The 21,100-nt window shown below is 36.6% G+C and overlaps 2 protein-coding genes across 3 annotated transcripts in view; one reads left to right on the forward strand and one right to left on the reverse strand.

Moving 5' to 3' along the window:
• The window catches only part of LOC138143471 (NACHT, LRR and PYD domains-containing protein 12-like), a 71,940-nt gene extending 66,546 nt beyond the window's left edge, over window positions 1-5,394 (forward strand). Inside the window, exons 16-17 of the mRNA XM_069064743.1 lie at window positions 1,810-1,860; window positions 2,525-5,394. Of these exons, the coding sequence (XP_068920844.1) occupies window positions 1,810-1,860; window positions 2,525-2,781 (308 nt within the window). The 3' untranslated portion in view covers window positions 2,782-5,394. The remainder of the gene's footprint in view (window positions 1-1,809; window positions 1,861-2,524) is intronic.
• Window positions 1-21,100, reverse strand: part of LOC138143476 (NACHT, LRR and PYD domains-containing protein 1a-like) — a 65,944-nt gene that overhangs the window by 5,394 nt on the left and 39,450 nt on the right. The gene's annotated exons all lie outside the window — the stretch shown is intronic.

Below are 21,100 nucleotides of genomic sequence, written 5' to 3' on the forward strand. Positions count from 1 at the left end.
TGTGTGTGTGTGTGTGTGTGTGTGTGTGTGTGTGTGTGTGTGTGTGTAGATGTCTTCATGAGCTTAGGTATCTGCATTATTACTTTACTTAGGAATCTCATCAGCTCCCACAGACTTAATTATCATCTCTACATTGATGATTTTAGAATGTTTTTCCTATCCTAACCACTCTCCTTCTGTTGACTTCCAGCCTCACATGTCCAACTGCCTTTCAGAAACTTCACATTCCCTGTTCAATAGACATTTTAAACTCAGTATGTCCAAAACTGAACTGATTATCTTTCCCCCTAAACATTTCCCCACTTCCAAACATCCCTATTAGTGTAAAGGCAACACCATTCTCCCAGACTTACGACCTATATGTCATCCTCAACATCCCTCCCTGTCCCCCATATCCAGTCTGCTGCCAAGGCTGTCGATTTTCCTTTTGCAACTTCTCTCAAATATATCCCTGTCTCCCCTCTGATACTTCCCCCTCTCTAGTGCAGGTCCTCACCACCTCATGCTTGGAATACTGCAAAAGCCTGCTGATGGGTTTGCCTGCCTCATCTGTCCCTGCTCTAGTGCATCTTCCATTCAGTCAAAAAATCAATCACAAAAAAGTGATTTTCCTAAGAGGGGTGTCTGATCATGTCACCTACCTAACTCAATGATCTCCCTTCACTCCTTATTGTGTGCAGGATCAAATACAGCATCCACTAGCATTTAAAGCCCTTCATAATCTAACCAATGCCCCCCTTCTTCCCCTACCCCTCATCACATCTTTCCAGTCTTCTTGCATCTTATTGCCCCTCATGTACTTCTTAATCTAGTGACATTGGGTATCCTGGTGGTTCTTGGAACAAGATAGTACCTCATTTAGCTCTGGACATTTTCTCTGGCTGTGATTCATGCCTGGAATGCTCTCACTCCTCATTACTACCTCCTGGCTTCCCTGGCTCCTTCGAGCCCCAACTAGAATTCCACTTTCTACAGAAAGATTTTTCCAGTCCCTTTTAATTCTAGTATCTTCCCTCTGTTGATTATTTCTTATTTATCCCATATATAGCTTGTTTGTATGTAGCTATTTGCTTCTTGTTTCCTCCATTAGATTACGGGCTATTTGAGGGGTAGAGCCCATCTTTTGCCTCCTTTTTCTATCTGTGGTGCTTAGCATGGCTTTTGGCACATAGTAGATGATCAATAAATGTTTATTAACTGACTACAAGGAAAGAAGAGGAGGTGTACAGTCCCTGAAGGCAAATGGTCCCATCCTTACTGATCATTAACTTGGGAATTGATTTTACTCTCTGAGAATGGTTCTTGTGTTTCTTTTCAGCCCACTCTAATTATTCAGGGTCAGCAGAAGTATCAAGCAGGAAAATAACTTTACCTTACCTCTCATAGTAACACATGGGAGCATCAAATTACTTTTAATATGACTGATGTTTATGTAACCTGGTGCTTCCCTGAGTGCTACTGAGAGCACCAAGCAAGAGGTAAAGTCTTCCACTCTAGAAATGCTATCCTGCTTTATGAGGCCCATGATCGAAAGCACAATTCATGGAACTTGGACTTCTGGCTAGCACAGCCCTTGCTTTTTCCTCAGTCTTTGGTATTATTCACTATGAGGGGAGAATGACAGAAGGTTTTATTCCCACCCTGTGGTGACCTCTGACTGCCTTCGTTTGGGCCTTTTCTCCTTTCCCTACTTGTCCACGTCCCTTGCAGATGCAGACATCACCTTCCCATGCTAAGACTAGGGGCTGCGGGAGCATCAGACATCAGTCACACATTATTCATGCCTCGTTCCCCTTCTCTCTCTCCCAGGAGATCTTGAACTTGCACTTGCTTGTGCCCAAGGTTCGTCAGCTCCTACAGGTAAGTAATATCCTCAGTGTGGTGGACACCCACATGTGGATCTTCTTGGGCAGCTATTTGAGTATCAGGGGCCTGGGGGAAAGATGGCTCTTCCAGAGAGGGCATAATGTGGGACCAAAGGCACAGTCACAGACAAGGTGTCAAAAAAGACTTAGGGCACATTTAAGCTTGTGTAGCTTAAAACCGCACTTAGACTTGTGTGATGCCTTGTATATCCCAAGCAATCAGAAAGACACAAAGTAGTTTAGGAATGCCAAGTTTCTGGGTCCAGAGTGATGCAGAAGGGAGTGCACTGACAAGCCATGTGTCTCTGGTTAGGGTGCTTGGGGTGGGGGGAGAATTCAGATTTGGGCACATGCCAGTGAAAAAGCTTGGTGGTCTTCACAGATTGTGTAGATGTTCACATTCTAAGTTGCTCTACTTACTACAAAAAGTGCCAGGGCCTGAATGAGCATAAGCCTTAAGATAGATAGTGGTTTCTCCAGATGGTGAGTAGGACGGAGGAAGAAACAGGAGGTAGGGAGCTGAGGTTCTAAAGTTCATGGAAATAAGAGACAGGAGGCCATGGCAGTGATTGAAACACTTCATTACTACATTAAGATATTTCTTCCTCCCTGCCATCACCAGAAGCTCCATCAGTCTGTCCTTTATTCTCTTCTTCCAGGACTTCACTTTATTGACCAACACAGGGATCAGATAATTTCTCGGGTAACATCAGTGGACATGATCCTCGACAAACTTTACAACAAATTCCTCAGTAATGAGAATTATGATCGCATACGGGCAGAGAAAACTAACCCTGATAAAATGAGACGACTGTTTAGTTTTAGCATGTCTTGGGACAGGAACTGCAAAGACTACTTGTATGAGGTCCTAAAAGAGACACATCCTCACTTAATGAAAGACATACAGAATACTTAAAAGGCATCAGTGAGAAAGCCACTGGGAGCTAATTACCTTGCCACTTCTCCTTACAAGACGAATTATAGGTTAATGTCCAGTTACTAAACAGCAACTGATGAAAATGTTTACAAAATTCAAAAATTGACTAGAGCACAAGACTGTGGTCATGTTGAAGTTTAATTAGAAACATCAATATTTTAACAGTTTAAATAATTAAATAATCTTTCAGATTTTTCAGTAAGTTTGTAGCATGTATCCCTCTGAGGTTGTTAAAGCTTGAAACTGCACTAAAACTTTTGGGACATTCTGTATATAAAGCAGATACAAGGCAACTTTTGAGAGGAATGCACTAGAAGTTGTGAAAGCTAAATGAAGGACTGTCTTGTTCAAAGAAAAACAAAACTATGAACTGATTTCTACCCTGATCTCAGGAAACCCTTCCCCCTCCCATTACCCACCACACTACTAGTGGTGAGGCTGCACTAGTTATTTCAAAGGCCTGACCCACAAACTTGCAACAAAACCCAACCCCACACCCCTACTTCCCTACCTCTTTCATGTGCCTTGGAGAAACGAGTTCCAGGCTACAGCACTCTGCTAGAGCCTTGATGACTACTATCTTAATAGGTTTCTGTGTTGAAAACAATTTTTGCCAAAGAGTGGAGAAACAGAGGGTGAGGGACAGGACACATCTCTAGACTTGAAAAAGAACTCAACTCCATGCTTTTTCTCTCTGTCCTCCTAGAGCCTGAAGGACTCAACCTGCAAATGACAGAAATAATCCTGGCTACAGTGATGTCAGTCTGGCAGTGCTCAGAGTTGCCAGGCTAGAAAAATAAGGAACAGAGGGAAAGGGAAATGAGGAAGGGGCACACAGTGGTGTGAAGAAGGAGATTAAGGCACTCCACTAAGCCTGTCCTTTCAAAAGTTAGTCATGATGAAGACCTAGGATGCTGAGTTATGATTGCCCAGTGTAGCAGGAGGCTGAGATGGTTTGATACACATCTCCCAGGGAAACCACCATAGGAGAGAGGGTGTCAGAAAGTAAGCAAAAGGGGAAAACAAGGAAGAAGGGAAGTGATATTACCAAAGTGCTCTAGAGAAAACAAAGCCTTGACTATATGCAGATAAATCAACAAAGAAAACATTAACAGAAGAAAATTTTACCTTCAAATCAACAAACAAGTTTCAGTGTTATGTTTAAATAAATATTTAAAACAAAAGCAAACTAATATGCCATTTGATGAGGGAGATGACCCTATGAAATGGAACTACAACATCTTGTTCCTGAATGGTTTAAGAGGAAAATGAGAAGTAGAAAAGTAGAAGTAAAAAAATAAAAGTAGAAAAGAATTGATATCCATCAGATTTGGGAATGACTAAACAAATTGGGGTACATACATGTAATGAAAGGTCATTAAGCTTTGAAAAAATTATAAACTTGATGAACAAAAAGAAGCATTAAATGATGTGTATGAACTGCTACTACAAAGTAAAGTCAGCAGGGCCAAGAAAGCAATGTATGTCATGTCTACAACAATGTAAATGGAAAGACCCTCTACCACAAAATAACTGAAACAATATTGTGAAATTATATTGACCCAAATAATATGAGGACATCACCTCTCCACTTTGCAGAGGTTGAGATGAACAGATGTGATGTTTTTCTATGTATTCATTGATTGCTTAATCTTTTTTTCTTCCTTTAATTTTTTTTTTTTACAAGGGATAGCTCACAAGTGGGGTAGGGAAAAAAACTCAGGGAAAATCTAGGCAATAAAATAGCCAAGTCTAATAAAATATTTTGAAAATTCATGAATTCTTTCTCCTTTCACAGCTTTATTTTCTGAATACTCTGTTCTTTCCCAAGACAGAAGCACAGTTGCCTAGAAGGGAGTGATTTCTGGACTAGAACCAGACAAGTTCCCAGTGAGATAAGGTTACCTCTGCTGAAACACCATTTTATTTATTTTGGTTTTTGAACACCATTTTATTTCTCTAATGATCTTGGCTCACCTAAGTCCCACTTGGTACCTAAGCCAGTTATTCAAGGCTTCCCTAGAGGACTTTGGCTATTCTGATTCATCAATTCATCAGTTACAGAATGACAGGTTTTATGAGTTTAAAAAAAAACAAACACCTCATATATAGTCTAATTCACCCCAAAAGAGAATCTGATTGTAGGGTTCGAGTTTGGGGAAATGCCCTAAAATACAGTAATAAGTGAAAAACCATGAAAACTTAAACTCTGTGAAAGGTGGAAGCCTGAACATGGCTATCTGTTTACAAATCATAACTTAGACACTAAATTATAACTTGGACAATGAGTCAAAACTTAAGATACTATGACCTAAAAATAATTCATATGTTCTGTGATGGGAGAATAAACAAACTGATTAGCCAAGATGAGGTAATATGGATGTACAACTAGGAATATGTGTTGTGTTTTTGTATTGGGAGATTTATATGGAACAAAATTAAAAATATACACACATAACAAATATATCATCCAAAAATGCACAGAAGAAAGTTGAGAAAGGTGCAAACTCTCTTTGCTGCTATCTTATCTTATAAAAATAAATATGCACACACTTTATTTAGCAGAATGTAAATAAAGGAGATTATTTTTAATTTACTTATTTATGTCTTTTTAAAATTATAATCTTCATTGTTAATCCATTGTTAAATTAAGAGTGAAAAAGAATGAAATGAGAGTTTGTTCTGTGATTTTAAATTTATGTGGTTTTGTTAAAATGATCATTTTAGAAAAGGAAACATCAGGCACACTTCCTGCACTTTTTCAACTCTTCTTAATAGGGTCTGAGGTGTTTTACAATAAAGAGTATAATAGAAGAAAAGAGTAACTAGTAATGTACCCTATATTCTTGACAGTCCAGCAGTTAGCAAAAGGTTAGTTTTCACATGGAGTTTGATACAGGATATTTTTCACTCATTTTCACATGAAGTTGACCTTAAGCATAACATTTATAGAAAAATTCTTCCCTTATTCAATATAATTCAGAATCTTTATTCCTATTAATTTGCTGACATTTCTTACATAAAATTTATAGCCTTACCTACTGTAAGGGTTATGGGATTTAAAGATCTTCCATGGCCCATTGGACTTGCTGATGTAGCAGGAAGGGGTGGAGCAAGAGGAAGCAGAAGCCAAGCTAGAGGTCCTTCGGTGGCTAGCAGTGGCGGCGACGGCAGCAGCAGCAGCAGAGGCAGCGGCAGCGTGAAGCCCTTTTTGAGTCAGCCAGAATTTCTGCTGAGGACTGTCAGGGGCCAGAGCTGCTGGGAGCACGCTTCCTGGACACTGGGTGGTTGCTGTGAGTGGGGAGAGGAGGACCTTTGCCTGAGGTAGCCTGTTCTGTTTTAAAGGCTTGAGAATGTGGGTGCTTTCTACTTTATCTACCTGTGCCAATTTCATAACTACTCTGATGGCTTTCACTTTCTTGTTTTGGGACTCAGTCTTTTGGTATTTTAATAAATTTTCTAGCTTATTCCCCCATATAGCAAGCTTGATGTATTTTTGTGATGGATAATTACATCAGCATATCTGTAATTTCCATAGGCATTGTGAATATGGCATTGTTGATACACCTACCAGTATAAATTATCTGATGTGTAGCAGGGTGTCCTCTGAAAGCTTAACTATACTCAGCATTTATTAAGGGCATTCTACATGATAAGTTCCATGGTCAGTGATGAGGATATTAAAAAAAAAAAAAGCAGCAAAGTTATCCCTGTCTTCAAGGAGCATATGTTTTATAGTGGGTGGGATTAAAGCAGCTAAAACATTTGTGTCCTTCCATTATAAAGTCTCTGATGATAAATCAAGAATGACAAATTGCTAAAAGCCTTTCCACATTCATTACAGGTTTTCTCTCTTGTATGAATTTTCTTATGTTTCATCAGACTTTTATTCAGGTCAAAGCTTTTCTACATTCATTACAATTAAAGGTTTCTATCTCTTATGAATTCTCTCTTACTGGTTATGATTTTCCCTCTCAAAGAAGGCTCTCTGATATTTATTACATTTAAAGGGTTTCTCTCTACTATGAATATTTTGATGTTTCTTTAAACTTCCTCTCTCATCAAATACTTTTCCGCATTTATTACATTCAAAAGGTTCCACTCCAGTATGAATACTCTAGTGATCAGTAAGAAGTCCCTTCTGACTGAAGCTTTTCCCACATTTACTATATTCAAAGAGCTTCATTCCAGTATGAATTCAATGATGTCTAATAAGAAATAAAGCCTTTCACTGAAGGTTTTTCCACATTCTTTGTATCTAAAGGAATGCTCTCCAGTATGAGTTCTCTAATGTATAATCAAATCTATACTCCCATTAAAAACTTTCCTACATTCATTACATATAAAAGACTTTTCCAGTATGAATTCTCTTATTGTGTTGCCAAATTTCCTCTGTGATACAAGGCTCTCCCACATTCACTATGTTCCAAGGTTTTCACGCCAGTATAAATTCTTGGATGATCAAAAAGGTTTCCATTATTACTAAAGATTTTCCCTCCCTCACTACCTTCAAAGGGTTTTACTCCAGTATGACTTCTCCAGTGCACAAAAAGGTTTCTCCTCACAAGGAACGATTTCCCGCACTCATTACATTTAATAGGTTTCATTTCAGGGTGAATGCTCTGATATCATCAAGTAGTACCTTCCAGCCAAAGTGTTTCCCACACTCATTACATTCAAAGGGTTTCATTCTAGTATGAGTTCTCTGATATCTAATCAGAATTTTTGTATTACTAAAGGATTTCTAAGATTTAGTACATTGAAAGGGTTTTTCTCCAGTATGAATCTAATGTGTTCTCAAGCTTCCACAGTGACTAAAGGCTTTCCCGAATTTATCACATTGAAAGAGTTTCATTCCAGTATGACCTCTCAGGTGATTAGTGAAGCTTCCCTTTCCACTAAAGTCTTACCCACATGCATCATATTCAGTCCAGTATGAATCATCTGATGTCTAATAAGGTTTCCTTTATCAAAGAATGCTTTCCCACAACTTATCACATTCAAAGGATATCTCTCCAGTATGAATGCTCTCATGTTTAGTTAAACTTTCCTTTTGGCTAAAAGGCTTTTCATTTTTATAACACTCAAAGAATTTTTCTGCAATATGAATCCTCTCAAATTTATTCAACTTTCCCCTTTCAGTGAAAGCTTTCCCACATCTATTATATTCAAAGTGTTTCACTCCAGCATGAGTTCTCTTCCCCTGGAACTCAATATTTTCCCACATTCATTACATGTAAGGGTTTTCTCTCCAATACAAATTCTCTCATATAAAGCAAAATTGGATGTTCTCTCAGAGACTTTGCCAGCATGGACAAATGTCCACCAGTGGCTGAGCCTGCCTTCGCTGTAGCCTAGGATTGGGAAGGTGGAGAGGAGGCAAGACCACCCCTCCTGAATACCTCATGCTGTGAGCTTCAGTGTAACCCCAGGGAAATGGAGAAAAACCTGAGTTTGACCTCAGCAAACACCAGCCAGTTCCAGCTCAGCACCAGGTGAGCTGCAGCATTATATACCCTCTAACTGACAGAAGCAAAGTTCACAGCATACAAATCCAGTAACCAGGCTCCTAGTTTCCAGCACAAGAAGCATGGGCAGAAGCCCCTATACCCCAAAAGCAGAGATCAACTTTAAAAGCCAGGAAATAGGTAATCACAATGGACAAAAAAAAAAAAAAACTGGAGAAGCAAAGACCATAGAATCCTACTACAGAGACTGGGAACAACAAAATACAAATTCAGAAGAGGACAGCATAGATGCTATAACCACAGTAGAAACGTCAAAAGAGAAGATTAACTGATCTCAAACCCAAAAACCATTCTCAGAAGAGCCCAAAAAGCATGGTAAAAGTCAAATTAGAGAGATAGAAAAAAATTACCAACTATTTGTAAAAATACAATTGGCAAAATGCAAAAAAAAAAAATCAGTGAAGAGAACAACTCCTTAAAAAGTATAATTGACCAAATGGAAAACAAGGTACAAAAACTAAGGAAAACAATTAATTAAAAATTAAAATCAGATAAGTAGAAGCTAATGATTCAATGTGACATCAAGAATCAGTCAAACAAAATATAAAGAATGAAAAAATAGAAGAAAATACAAAATATCTCGTTGAATAAAACAACTGACCTGGAAAATAGATCCAAGAGAATCAATCTAAGAATTATTGGTCCACCAGAAAGCCATGATGACAAAAGAGCCTGGGCCATATCCTCTAAGAAATCATCAAGGAAAACTGACCCAAGGTCCTAGAACCAGAGGATAAAATAGTCATTGAAAGAATCCACAGAGGGAGGTGGAGCCAAGATGGTGGCATAGAAGCAGGAAAACTCTGTGAGCTCCCCCCATAACCACCTCAAATACCTATAAAATATGCCTCTAAACAAACTTTAGAGCTATGTAACCCACAAAGTGACAAAGACAAACAAAGCTCCTGCTGAAGGCAGCCCATCAAGCAGACAAGAAGAGTCCATCACAACATGCTGGGAGCCAAGGCCCGACCCCTCAAGAGCATGCAGTTTTAACCCCAGTGTGGCCCTGACCAGCTGTGGCTAGAATGGATTTCTGGAGAGTGGATCACCATCAGCTGTGGTGTTTTCCAGAAACATCAACCCATAAATTCCAAGGATAAAATAAAATGTAAGTGGAACTCTGTTGGACCCAAGGGGGACTAGGTGCGGTCCAGCCTCTGTCCCCAGAGTGATAAGCAGTAGAGGCACCATAGTCCATGGCCATGCAGCCACCTCCACATGTCTGCTTCAGAACTCCTGGCCTGCAGATTGTAGGGGGACCAAGTGACCATGTGTAATGTAATATCAAGCAAAGGCAACTTCCCAGGTTCAAAATACCAGCATAGGTGCTCTCTATTTTATTCAGTAACAAACCCAGAACAGAGAAGATCAAAACATGACATCATTCAAAATACAGCATTTACTAAATGTGATTAAATAATCTCCAAGGCCTACCCCACCCCAGGACTTTCCAATCATTCAATCAATTACAAAGTCTCTGTTCCAAATACTTCTCCACCCCTAGGCTATACCTTAATTAAATCCACCACAAAGCCCCTCTTCTCAAATGGAGATTAGTTTCCAAACATAAGTAAAATACATTCATTTGCTCAACCATAGAACACAAAAAGGTCAAAAGTTCCCCACCCCTGGATCACAATTGAATCTACCCCAGAGTTACATCAAGTTTAAACACAGCACTTAATACCCAAATGGAGGTCTTTTCTTCATCTTGACACGAGGCAAGTTCTCAGCAATCTTAGTTCCTGGAGAGACAAGGCTTAGCAAGGCCATAAGATACATTGCCAGTCCCTTCATGAATTTATCCTCTGTCTGTAGAACAGCCCTAGAACCCCTGAACACATTAGCAAAGCCCTCTCCCAGGATTTCTGTAAACATACAACAAGAAAATCCTTCTTCAGGGCTTCTGAACCAACAGAAAGGCTCCCAGACCCCTGCAACAACAGTACTGTCCCTCACCAGTGGACAGTATTCATTCTGTCTGCAGGACAGTCTCCAGACCCCTGCAACAACAGTACTGTCCCTCACCAGTGGACAGTATTCACTCTCTGTCTGCAGGACAGTCTCAGGCCTTCTTAACCAAATGCCAGGTTCCAGGACTTCTTCAACAGGACAGTCTTTCACCAGTGGACAAATCTGGCAAAATAACATCAAAACAGACAGACAAAGTACCAGCAAAACAGCCATGTCTCCTCAGTCCTTGGCAGCTCAGGGGGCAGGTCTCAAAAGTCCAGGGCAATTCAAAGCGGCCACCAGCAATCCTCTTAGTCTCTCTCTCTCTCCACGAGGTGCTGCTTCCAAAAAAGATCTTCCGCCTCTCTCCAGTGTCTCTCCAAATCTACGTCACCAGCTCCTCCCACTTCAGGACTTTCTTTTCACATCAACAAGCCCATCCCACAGGTGGGATTAACAAACTCTGGGTTTTAATACAATCAATTTGAAAACCAAGCCAATACAGGGGAATCTTTAATTGCCATTACTATCACACCATCCAGAGGGGTAATTGCTCTTGCTTTAACCTGCTTGGATCTTGATTGCTGTCTAGGGTGGAGGTCGTGGGTTGTGCGACTAGGTGCCAGAGCTTGTGGAGGCTTCAGAGAGGGCACCCAACTAATAGCTCCAGAAGCTGAGAAAACCCAAGCAATTTTGGACAAAGCTCCCCTCTCTGGAATCAGAGTTCTACTGTGGCAAAGAGCTCAAAAGTCAAGCAATTGAGTGGCAACATGAGCAAGCAAAGAAAGCAAAGCAAGCACAGCAATCAAACGTTAGATTCCTTTTTTGGGAACAAAAAGGATCAAAGCATGGAACAGAAGAAAGATAACAAAATCAGAATTCCTGTGCCAAAAGCTTCCAAGAAAAAATATAAATTGGTTACAAGCCATGAAGGAGCTCAAGAAGGACTTTGAAAACCAAATAAGAGAAGTAGAGAAAAAATTGGGAAGAGAAATGAGGATGCAAGAAAATCATGAAAAGAGAGTCAACAACCTGACTGAAAAAAATAACACCTTAAGAAATAGACTAACTCAAATGGCAAAAGAGGCCCAAAAAGCCAATGGAGAGAAGAATGCCTTAAAAAGGTGAATTTGCCAGGTGGAAAAAACTTCAAAAGATCACAGAAGAGAACAATTCCTTCAAAATTATATTGGAACAAATGGAAGCCAATGAATTTATGAGAAATCAAGATACTATTAAACAGATCCAAACAAATAAAAACAAATAGAAGGCAATGTGAAATATCTCATTGGAAAAACCATTGACCTGGAAAATAGATCCAGAAGAGATAATTTAAAAATTATTAAACTACCTAAAAGCCATGATAAAAAACACCCTAGAAATCATCCTTCAAGAAATTATCAAAGAAAATTGCTCTGATACTCTAGAACCAGAGGGCAAAATAGAAATTGAAATAATATACCGATCACCTCTTGAAGAAGATCCCAAGAAGAAAAATCCTAGGAATATTATAGCCAGGTTCTGGGAGTTCCCAGTTCAAGGAGCAAATATTACAAGCAGCCAAGAAGAAACAATTTGAAAATTGTGGGAACAAAATTGGGATAACACAAGATCTAGCTGTTTCTACATTAAGTGATCGAAGAGCTTGGAATATGATATTCCAGAGGTCAAAGGAGCTAGGATTAAAACCAAGAATCACCTACCCAGCAAAACTGAGTATAATGCTTCAGGAGGAAATATGGTCATTCAATGAAATAGAGAACTTTCAAACATTCTTGATGAAAAACCAGAGTTTAATAGAAAATTTGACATTCAAATGCAAGAAGAAAGAGACACATGAGAAGGCAAACAAGGAAAAGAAATAATAAGGAACTTACCAAAGTTGAACTATTTATATCCCTACATGGAAAAACATTAATTGTAACTTATGAGACTTTTCTCAGTATAAGGATAGTTGAAGGGAATATAAATGTGTGTGTATACACATATGCATACATATATGTCTATATAAGAGGGTATATGTGCATATGAACACATGTGAGTGTGTGTATATATGTGTACAGGTATACATAGACAGAGGGCACAGGATCAATTGAATAGGAAGGGATGATATTTAAAAATAAAATTAATAGGTGAGAGAGGAATATAATGAGAGGAGATAGGGAGAGACAAAATAGGGTAAATTACCTCATATAAAAGAGGCAAGGCAAAACAATTACAGTGGAGTGGAAGAACAGGAAGGCAAAAAGTAATGGGTCAACCTTACTTTCATTGAATTTGGCTTAAGGAGGGAATAACATACACACTAAATTGGGTATCTTACCCTACATGAAATTAGGGGGGAAAGGGATAAGAGGAAGGATCATAAAAGGGAGAGCAGATTTGGGGGAGGGTAGTTAGAAGCACACACTTTTGAAAAGGGACAGGATCAAAGTAGAAAATAGAACAAGTGGGGGGTGGGATAGGATGGAGGGAAATATAGTCAATCTTTCACAGTATATCCACTATGGAAATGTTTAGTGTAACTACAAATGTACAACCTATATGGAATTGCTTATCTTCCTAGTAAGGGTGGGTGACGAGGGAAGAAGGGAAAGAATCTGGAATTCAAAATTTTAAAATCAAATGTTCTAAAAAATCATTATTATTACATTCAACTGGGAAATAAGATATACAGACACTGGGGTATGGAGATCTATCTTCCCCTACCTGAAAGTTGGAGGGGGGGTGGGGGAGGATATAGGAGAGAGCAGATTGGGGGAGGGGGCATTCAGGGGGATCACTGTTTTGGGGTGGTGGGTAAGGGAAAGACAGGGAGAAAATTTGTAACTCTAAATCTTGTGGAAATGAATGTTGTAAACTAAGAATATACATAAAATTTAATTTAAAAAAACTACTGATCACCTCCTAAAAGAAATTCCAAATGAAAAACACCAAGGAGGATTGTAGCCAAATTCCAGAATTGCCAGGTCAAGGAGAAAATAGCACAAGCAGTCAGAAAGAAACAATTCAAATATCATGAAGTTACTGTCAGGATCACACAGCACCTTGCAGCTTCTATATTAAAGGCCTGGAGGGATTGAAATATGGAATATTATAAGACAAAGGAGCTTCAACTATTGCTAAGGATCAACTATACAGCAAAATTGAGCACAATCTTTGAGGCAAGGAGGTGGACCTTCAATGAAAAAAGGGACTTCCAAATATTCATGATGAAATGCTCAGAGCTCAATGGAAAATTTAATCTGTAATATGTAATCTTCAAATACAAGACTCATGAAAGACATAAAAAGGTAAACATGGAGGCTAGGTGGCACAGTGAATAGACCACTGGCCCTGGAGTCAGGAGGACCTGAGTTCAAATCCTACCTCAGACATTTAAAACAAAACTAGCCATATGACCTTGGACAAGTCACTCTACCACAATTGCCCTACCTTCCCCCTCAAAAAAAAAAAAAGCAAACAAAAAAGGTAAATGGGGGGAAAAAGAAAAAACAAAAACCCTCATCATTCAATAAGAGCAAACTCTTTACATATCTATATGGGAGGATGATACCTGTTAATCTTGGAAATTTTATATTTATTTTGACATTTTAAAAGGGATATTTGTGCATAGAAGGTATCACTTTAAATTAACTCATGTAATGGTAAAAAAAAAAACAACCTAAATAAGCAGTAATGGGAGAAGAGGAAAGGAGGAGGAAGGAAAGGGTAAATTACATCACATGAAGAGGCACAAAAATATATTAGAGGGAAAGAGGTGAGGGAAATGAGTATTGTTTGAGCTTTATTCTCATTGATTATGGTCCAAGGAGGGAATAAAATACTCAGATAAGTATAGGAATTTAACTTGCCCTACAAGCAGTAGAAGGGGAAAGGGTAAAGGAAATGGAGGGGGTGTATAGAAGGCAGGGAAGAAGAAGTAAGGAAAAGAAAGAAAAGGAAGGGAGACTGATAGATGGAAGGAAAGATTGAGGGAGGCGGTAGTCAAAAGCAAAACTTTTTTGAAGAGAGGAAGGGAGAATGGAGAAATAAAAGCATCTAGGGGGAGGTTAGGATAGGATGGAGAGAAAGACACAGATAGTGATCATAACTATGAATGTAAACGGGATGAACTATCCCATAAAACAGAAGTAGATAGCAGAATGCGTTAAAAATCATAATCTTATAATATGTTATTTACAAGAAACATTTGTAACAGGTAAAAGACTGGAGTAGAATATATCATGCTTCAATTGTAGTTTATAAAAAACATGGTTAGAAATCCTAATCTCAGATAAAGCAAAAGCAAAAATAGATTTAATCAAAAGAGATAAGGAAGGAAACTATATCCTGCTAAAAGGTACCATAGGCAATGAAGTAATAACATTACTAAAAATATATGCACTTAGAGGTATAGTATACATATTCTTAGAGAAGAAGTTAAGGGAGTCACAGGTAGAAATAGATAGTAAAACTATGCTAGTGAGGGATCTAAACCTACCTCTCTCTGAATTTGACAAATCTAACCTCAAAATAAACAATAAAGAAATAAAGGAGGTGAATAGAATTTTAGAAAGGGTAGATATGATAGACCTCTGGAGAAAATTGAATGGGGAGAGGAAGGAATATACTTTTTCTCAATATTTCATGGCACATACACAAAATTTGACCATGTACTAGGGTATAAAACCCTGACAGTCCAATACAGAAAGGCAAAAATATTAAATGCATCCTTTTCAGATTACGATGCAGTAAAAATTATATGTGATAAAGGACCATGGAAAGACACACTAAAAATTAATTGGAAACTAAATAATCTAATCCTAAAGAATGAGTGGGTCAAAACAACAAATCATTGAAACAATCAATAACTTCATTCAAGAAAATGACAATAATGAGACAACATATCAAAACTCATGGGATGCAGTAAAAGCAGTTCTTAGGGAAGTTGTATATCTCTACATGAAGAAAATAGAGAAAGAAAAGGTCAATGAAGAGGGCATACAACTGAAAAAGCTAGAAAAAAACAAATTGAAAATCTCCAATTAAATACCAAATTAGAAATACTGAAAACCAAAGTAGAGACTAATAAAATTGTAATTAAGAAAACTATTGAACTAACAAATAAAACTGAGTAGGTTTTATGGGGGAAAAAAACCAATGAAATTGATAAACCTATGGTCAATTTCATTTTTAAAAAAGAAGAAAACCAAGTTACTAGTATTTAAATGAAAAATGTGAATTCACCTCCAAAAAAAGGAAATTAAAACAATAATTAGGGATTATTTTAACCAATTGTATTCCCATAAATTTGATAATCTTAGTGAAAGAGATGAATATTTGCAAAGATATAAATTGTCCAGATCAACAGAAGAGGAAGAAAAATACTGAAAAAAACCCATTACTGAAAAAGAAATTGAACAACTCATCAATGAACTCCCTAAGAAATAATCTCCAGGGACATATGAATTTACAAATAACTTCTCCGAAACTTAAAAAAAATTATTCCAATACTTTATAGAGTACTTGAGAAAATTGGAAAAGGAGGCCTACCAAATTCTTTTTAAGGTACAAATATGGCATTGATACCTAAACTCGGAAGAGCCAAAACAGAGAAAGAAAAATATAGATCAATTTCCCTAATGAGCATAGATGCAAAAATTTTAAATAAAATATTAGCATAAATATTACAGCAACGTATCACAAGAATAATACACATTGATCAGGTAGGACTTATACCAGGAATGCAGGGCTGATTCAATATTAGAAAAACTATCAGCATAATTAATCATATCAACAACAAACCTAGTAGAAAAACGTATGATTATTTCAATAGATGCAAAAAAACCTTTTGACAAAATATAATGCTATTCGTATTAAAAACACAAGAAAACAAGGGAATAAATGAAGTCTTCATTAAAGTGAAAAGTAGCTTTTACCTAAAACTATCAGCAAGTATTATATGTAATGGGGATATGCTAGAAGCATTTCCAATAAGATCAGGGTGAAACAAGGATGTCCATTATTACATCAATTATTCAATTTGGTCCTAGAAATGTTAGCTTTAGCAATAAGAGAAGAAAAAGAAATTGAAGGAATTAGAATAGGCAAGGAAGAGACTAAGTTATCACTCTTTGCAGATGATATGATGATATACTTAGAGAGTCCTAGAGAACCAAATAAAAAGCCTACTTGAAAAAATAAACAACTTTAGCAGAGTTGCAGGATATGAAATAAACCCCCACAAATCCTCAGCATTCCAATATATTACTAACGAAGTTCAACAACAAAAGATAGAAAGAGAAATTGCATTTAAAGTTACTGCGGACATTATAAAATATTTGAGAGTTTACCTACCAAAACAAACCCAGAAACTATATGAACACAATTAAAAAACACTTTTCACACAAAGTCAGATCTAAATAATTTTTTGAAAATCAGTTGCTTATGGTTAAACTGAGCTAATATAATAAAAATGACAATTTTACCTTAATTAATTTACTTATTTAGTGCCATACCAATCAAACTAACTAGAAATTATTTTATAGAGCTAGGAATAATAATAACAAAATTCATCTGTAAGAACAAAAAGTTCAGAATGTCAAGGGAATTAATGAATAGAAATGATAGGGAAGGTGGCATTGTCATACCAGATCTTAAACTGTCTTATAAAAGAACAATCATCAAAACTACTTGGTGCTGGTTAAGAAATAGAGTAGTATGAATGGAATGGGTTAGGTACACATGAGACTGTTGTCAATGACTATAGTAATCTACTGTTTGATAAACTCAAAGAGTCCAGCTTCTGTGATAAGAACTCACTATTTCACAAGAACTGCTGGAAAAACTGGAAAATAATGTGGCAGAAATTGGGCATAGACTAATATCTTACACCATATACCAAAATGAAATTAAAATATGTTCACAATTTAAATATAAAGGCTGATACTATAAACAATCTCAGGAGACAAAGAATAGTTTACCTGTCAGATTTATGGAAAAGGGAAAAAATTATGACCAAACAAGAAACAGAGAGCATTATGAAAGGCAAAATAGATGATTCTGATTACATTGAATTGAAAAGTTTTCCTACAAACAAAGGTAATACAACCAAGATTAGGAGGGATGGAGAGAATTTTGAATGAATTTTTACAACCAGTGTATCTGATAAAGGCCTCATTTCTAAAATATACAAGGAACTGAGTAAAATTTTATGAAAACAAATCATTCCCCAGTTGATAAATGGCCAAAGCACATGAACAGGCAATTTTCAGAGGAAGAAATTAAAGATATCTGTAATCATATGAAAAAAATACTTTAAATCATTATGATTAGAGAAATGCAAATGAGAATAACTCTTAAGTTCCACATCTCACCTGTCAGATTGGTTAACATGAAAAAACAAAAAAAATGATAAATGCTGGAGAAGATGTGGGAAAATTGGAACACCAATACTTTGTTGGTGGCATTATAAATTGAACTAACCATTCTGGAGAGCAATTTGGAACTATACCCAAAGGGCTATAAAAATGTGCATACCTTTTGACCCAGCAATACCACTTATAGGACTGTATCCCAAAGAGATCATACAAATGGGAAAAGGACCTTTATGTACAAAAATATTTATAGCATCTCATTTTGTGGTAGCAAAGAATTGGAAATCAAGGGAATGAATACCCTTGAATTGGGGAATGGCTAAATCGAATGAGGAGCAGACAGACTACACAGTAACCTGGAAAGACTTAAATGAACTGATGCTGAGTGAGTGGAGCAGAACCAGGAGAACATTGTACACAATTACAGACACATTGTATCTGTGATGACTAACTTTGAAAAACTTGGCTCTTCTCAGTAAAGCAAGGTTCTAAGACAATTCCAAAAAATTGGAAAAGGCTATACACATCCAGAGAAAGAATTATGGAGTCTGAAGGCAGATTGTAGCAAACTATTTGCTCTCTCTCTTTCTCTGTATTTTTTTTTTTTTGCTTTGTTTTATTTCTTCTTTTTTGTGGTTCATTCTGTTTATTATAATTGTTCTTTACAACTTGACTCTTGTGAAAATATGTTTAATGTGAATGTATATGTAGAGCCTATATAGGATTACATGCCATCTTGGGGTGGAGGAAGTGAGGAGAGGGCAAGGGAGAAAATTTGGAACTCAAAAATCATGGAAATGAATATTGTAAATGAAAAATAAATAAATTTAAATGGAAGAATAAAAAGTGTCCTACCAAATTTTTTATGATACAAAGAGGTGTTGATACCTAATCTGGGAAGAGCCAAAACAGAGGAAGAAAATTATGCAACAATTTCCTTAACGAATATAGATGTAAAAATTTTAAATGAAATATTAACAAAGAGGTTACAGTAACTTATCATGGGGATAATACACTATGACAAAGTGGGATTTATATCAGGTGTGTAGGTCTGACTTAATATTAGGTAAATGATCAGCATAATTGACCATACCAATAACAAAACTGACACAAATCATATAATTATCTCAATAGATGTAGAAAAAGCTATTGACAAAATAGCAACCCATTCCTATTAAAAACACTAGGGAGCAAAGGAATAAATGGAATCTTCCTTAAAATGATAGGTAGCATATACCTAAAACTATTAGCAATCACTATATGTCATGGTGATAAGTTAGAAGGATTTCCAATAAGATCAGGGGTGAAACAAGGATATCTATCATCACCACTATTATTCAATATTGTATTAAAAATTTACCTTTAGCAATAAGAGAAGAAAAAGAATTTAAAGACTTAGAATTGGCAAAGAAGAAACAAAGCCATCACTCTTTGCAGATGATATTATGATATACTTAGAGAATCCTATCCTACTTGAAGTAATAAATAACTTTAGAAAGGTTGTAGTATACAAAATAAACCCACATAAATCATCAGCATTTTGATGTATTACCAATAAAGCCCAACAACTAGAGATAGAAAGAGAACTTCCATTTAACCTTACTGTAGACAAAATAAAATATTTGCAACTCTACCTGCCAAAACATATCCAGGAATTATATGAACACAATTACAAAACACATTGCATATAAATAAAGTCAGATGTAATTAATAGGAAAAAATATCAGTTGCTCCTGGTTATGCCTAACTAATATAATAAAAATGAAAATTCTACTTAAATTAATTTTCTTATTCAATGCCATACCAATCAAATTACCAAAAATTATTTTATAGAGCTAGAAAAAATAATATCAAAATTCATCTGCAAGAACAAAAGTTCCACAATATCAAGAGAATTAATGAAAAGAAATGCAAAGGAAAGTGTTCTAACCATACCAGTTCTTAAATTGTATTATAAATCAGCAATCATCAAAAAAACTTGACAATGGTAAGAAACAGAGTGGTGGATCAATGGAATAGGTTAGGTACACAGTGATCAATGACTATGGTATTCTACAGTTTGATAAATCTGAAGACACCAACTTCTGAGATAAGAATTCACTATCAAAAACTGCTGCAAAATCTGGAAAATAGTATGACAGAAACAAGGAATAGAATAACATCTTATACCACATACTAAAATAAATCCAAAATTGATAAAAGATTTAGATATAAAGGGTAATACTATAATCACAGTAGGAGAGCAAGGAATATTTTGCCTCTCAGATCTATGGAGAAGGGAAGAATTCATGAGCAAGCATGAGACAGAGAAAAATATGAAATGAAAAATGGATAATTTTGATTACATTAAATGGAAGAGTCTTTGTATGAACAAAGTCAATGCAACCAAGATTAGAAGGGAAGCAGAAAGCTGGGGAAAATTTGTATAAACAGTGTCTCTAATAAAGTCCTCATTTCTCAAATACATAGAGAACTAAGTCAAATTTATAAGTATACACATCATTCTCCAATTGATATATGGTCAAAGGACATGAACAGGGAGAAATTAAGGCCCTCTAACATCCTATGAAAAAATGCTCTGAATCATGATTGATTAGAGAAATGCAAGTCACAACACCTCTGAGGTGCCACATCACATTTATTAGATGGGCTAATATGACAAAACTGGAAAATAATAAATGTTGGCAAAGATGTGGGAAGATTGGAACACTAAAGCATTGTTGGTAGAGTTGTAAACTGATTCAACCACCTAGGAGAGCAATTTGGAACTCTGCCCAAAGGTCTGTAAAACTGTTCATACCCTTTGATCCAGCAATATCACTTCTACATCTATATCCCAAAGAGATCATAAAAAGGTGAAAAGATCTCACTTATACAAAATGGTTTTTTTTTTCTGTAGTGACCAAGAAATGGATATTGAGGATTCCCATCAATTGGGGAATGGCTGAATAAGTTGTGGTACATGAATGTAATGGAGTACTATTATTCCATAAGAAATGATGAGCAGCCAGACTTCAGAAAAGCATGGAAAGACTTACAAGAACTGATGCTGAGTGAATTGAGCAGAACCAGAAGAACAATACACACAGTAACTGAAACATTGTGCAAGGACTATCTTTGATAGACTCAGCTCTTCTCAAGAATGCAAGAATCTAAGACAATTCCAAAAGATTCATAATGGAAAATGCCATCCACATACAGAAGAACTATGGAATTTGAATGCAAATAGAAGCCTCTCTCTCTGTCTGTTTCTCTGTCTCTCTCTTTCCCTCTGTCTCTGTCTCTCTTTCTCTCAATCTCACTTTTTTAAAGGTTATACATGTACAATCATATTAAACACATTTCCACATTAGTCATGTTGTAAAAAGAATCAGAACAAAAGGGAAAAACGACAATAAAGAAAAAATGAAAAGAAAATGGTGAAAATAGTAAGCTTTGATCTGAATTCATACTCCA

The sequence above is a fragment of the Petaurus breviceps genome, unplaced genomic scaffold (genome assembly GCF_028583685.1).
Source record: "Petaurus breviceps papuanus isolate PSGF00001 unplaced genomic scaffold, PetGlider_PUasm1.0 90639, whole genome shotgun sequence".
Lineage (NCBI taxonomy): Eukaryota > Metazoa > Chordata > Mammalia > Diprotodontia > Petauridae > Petaurus > Petaurus breviceps.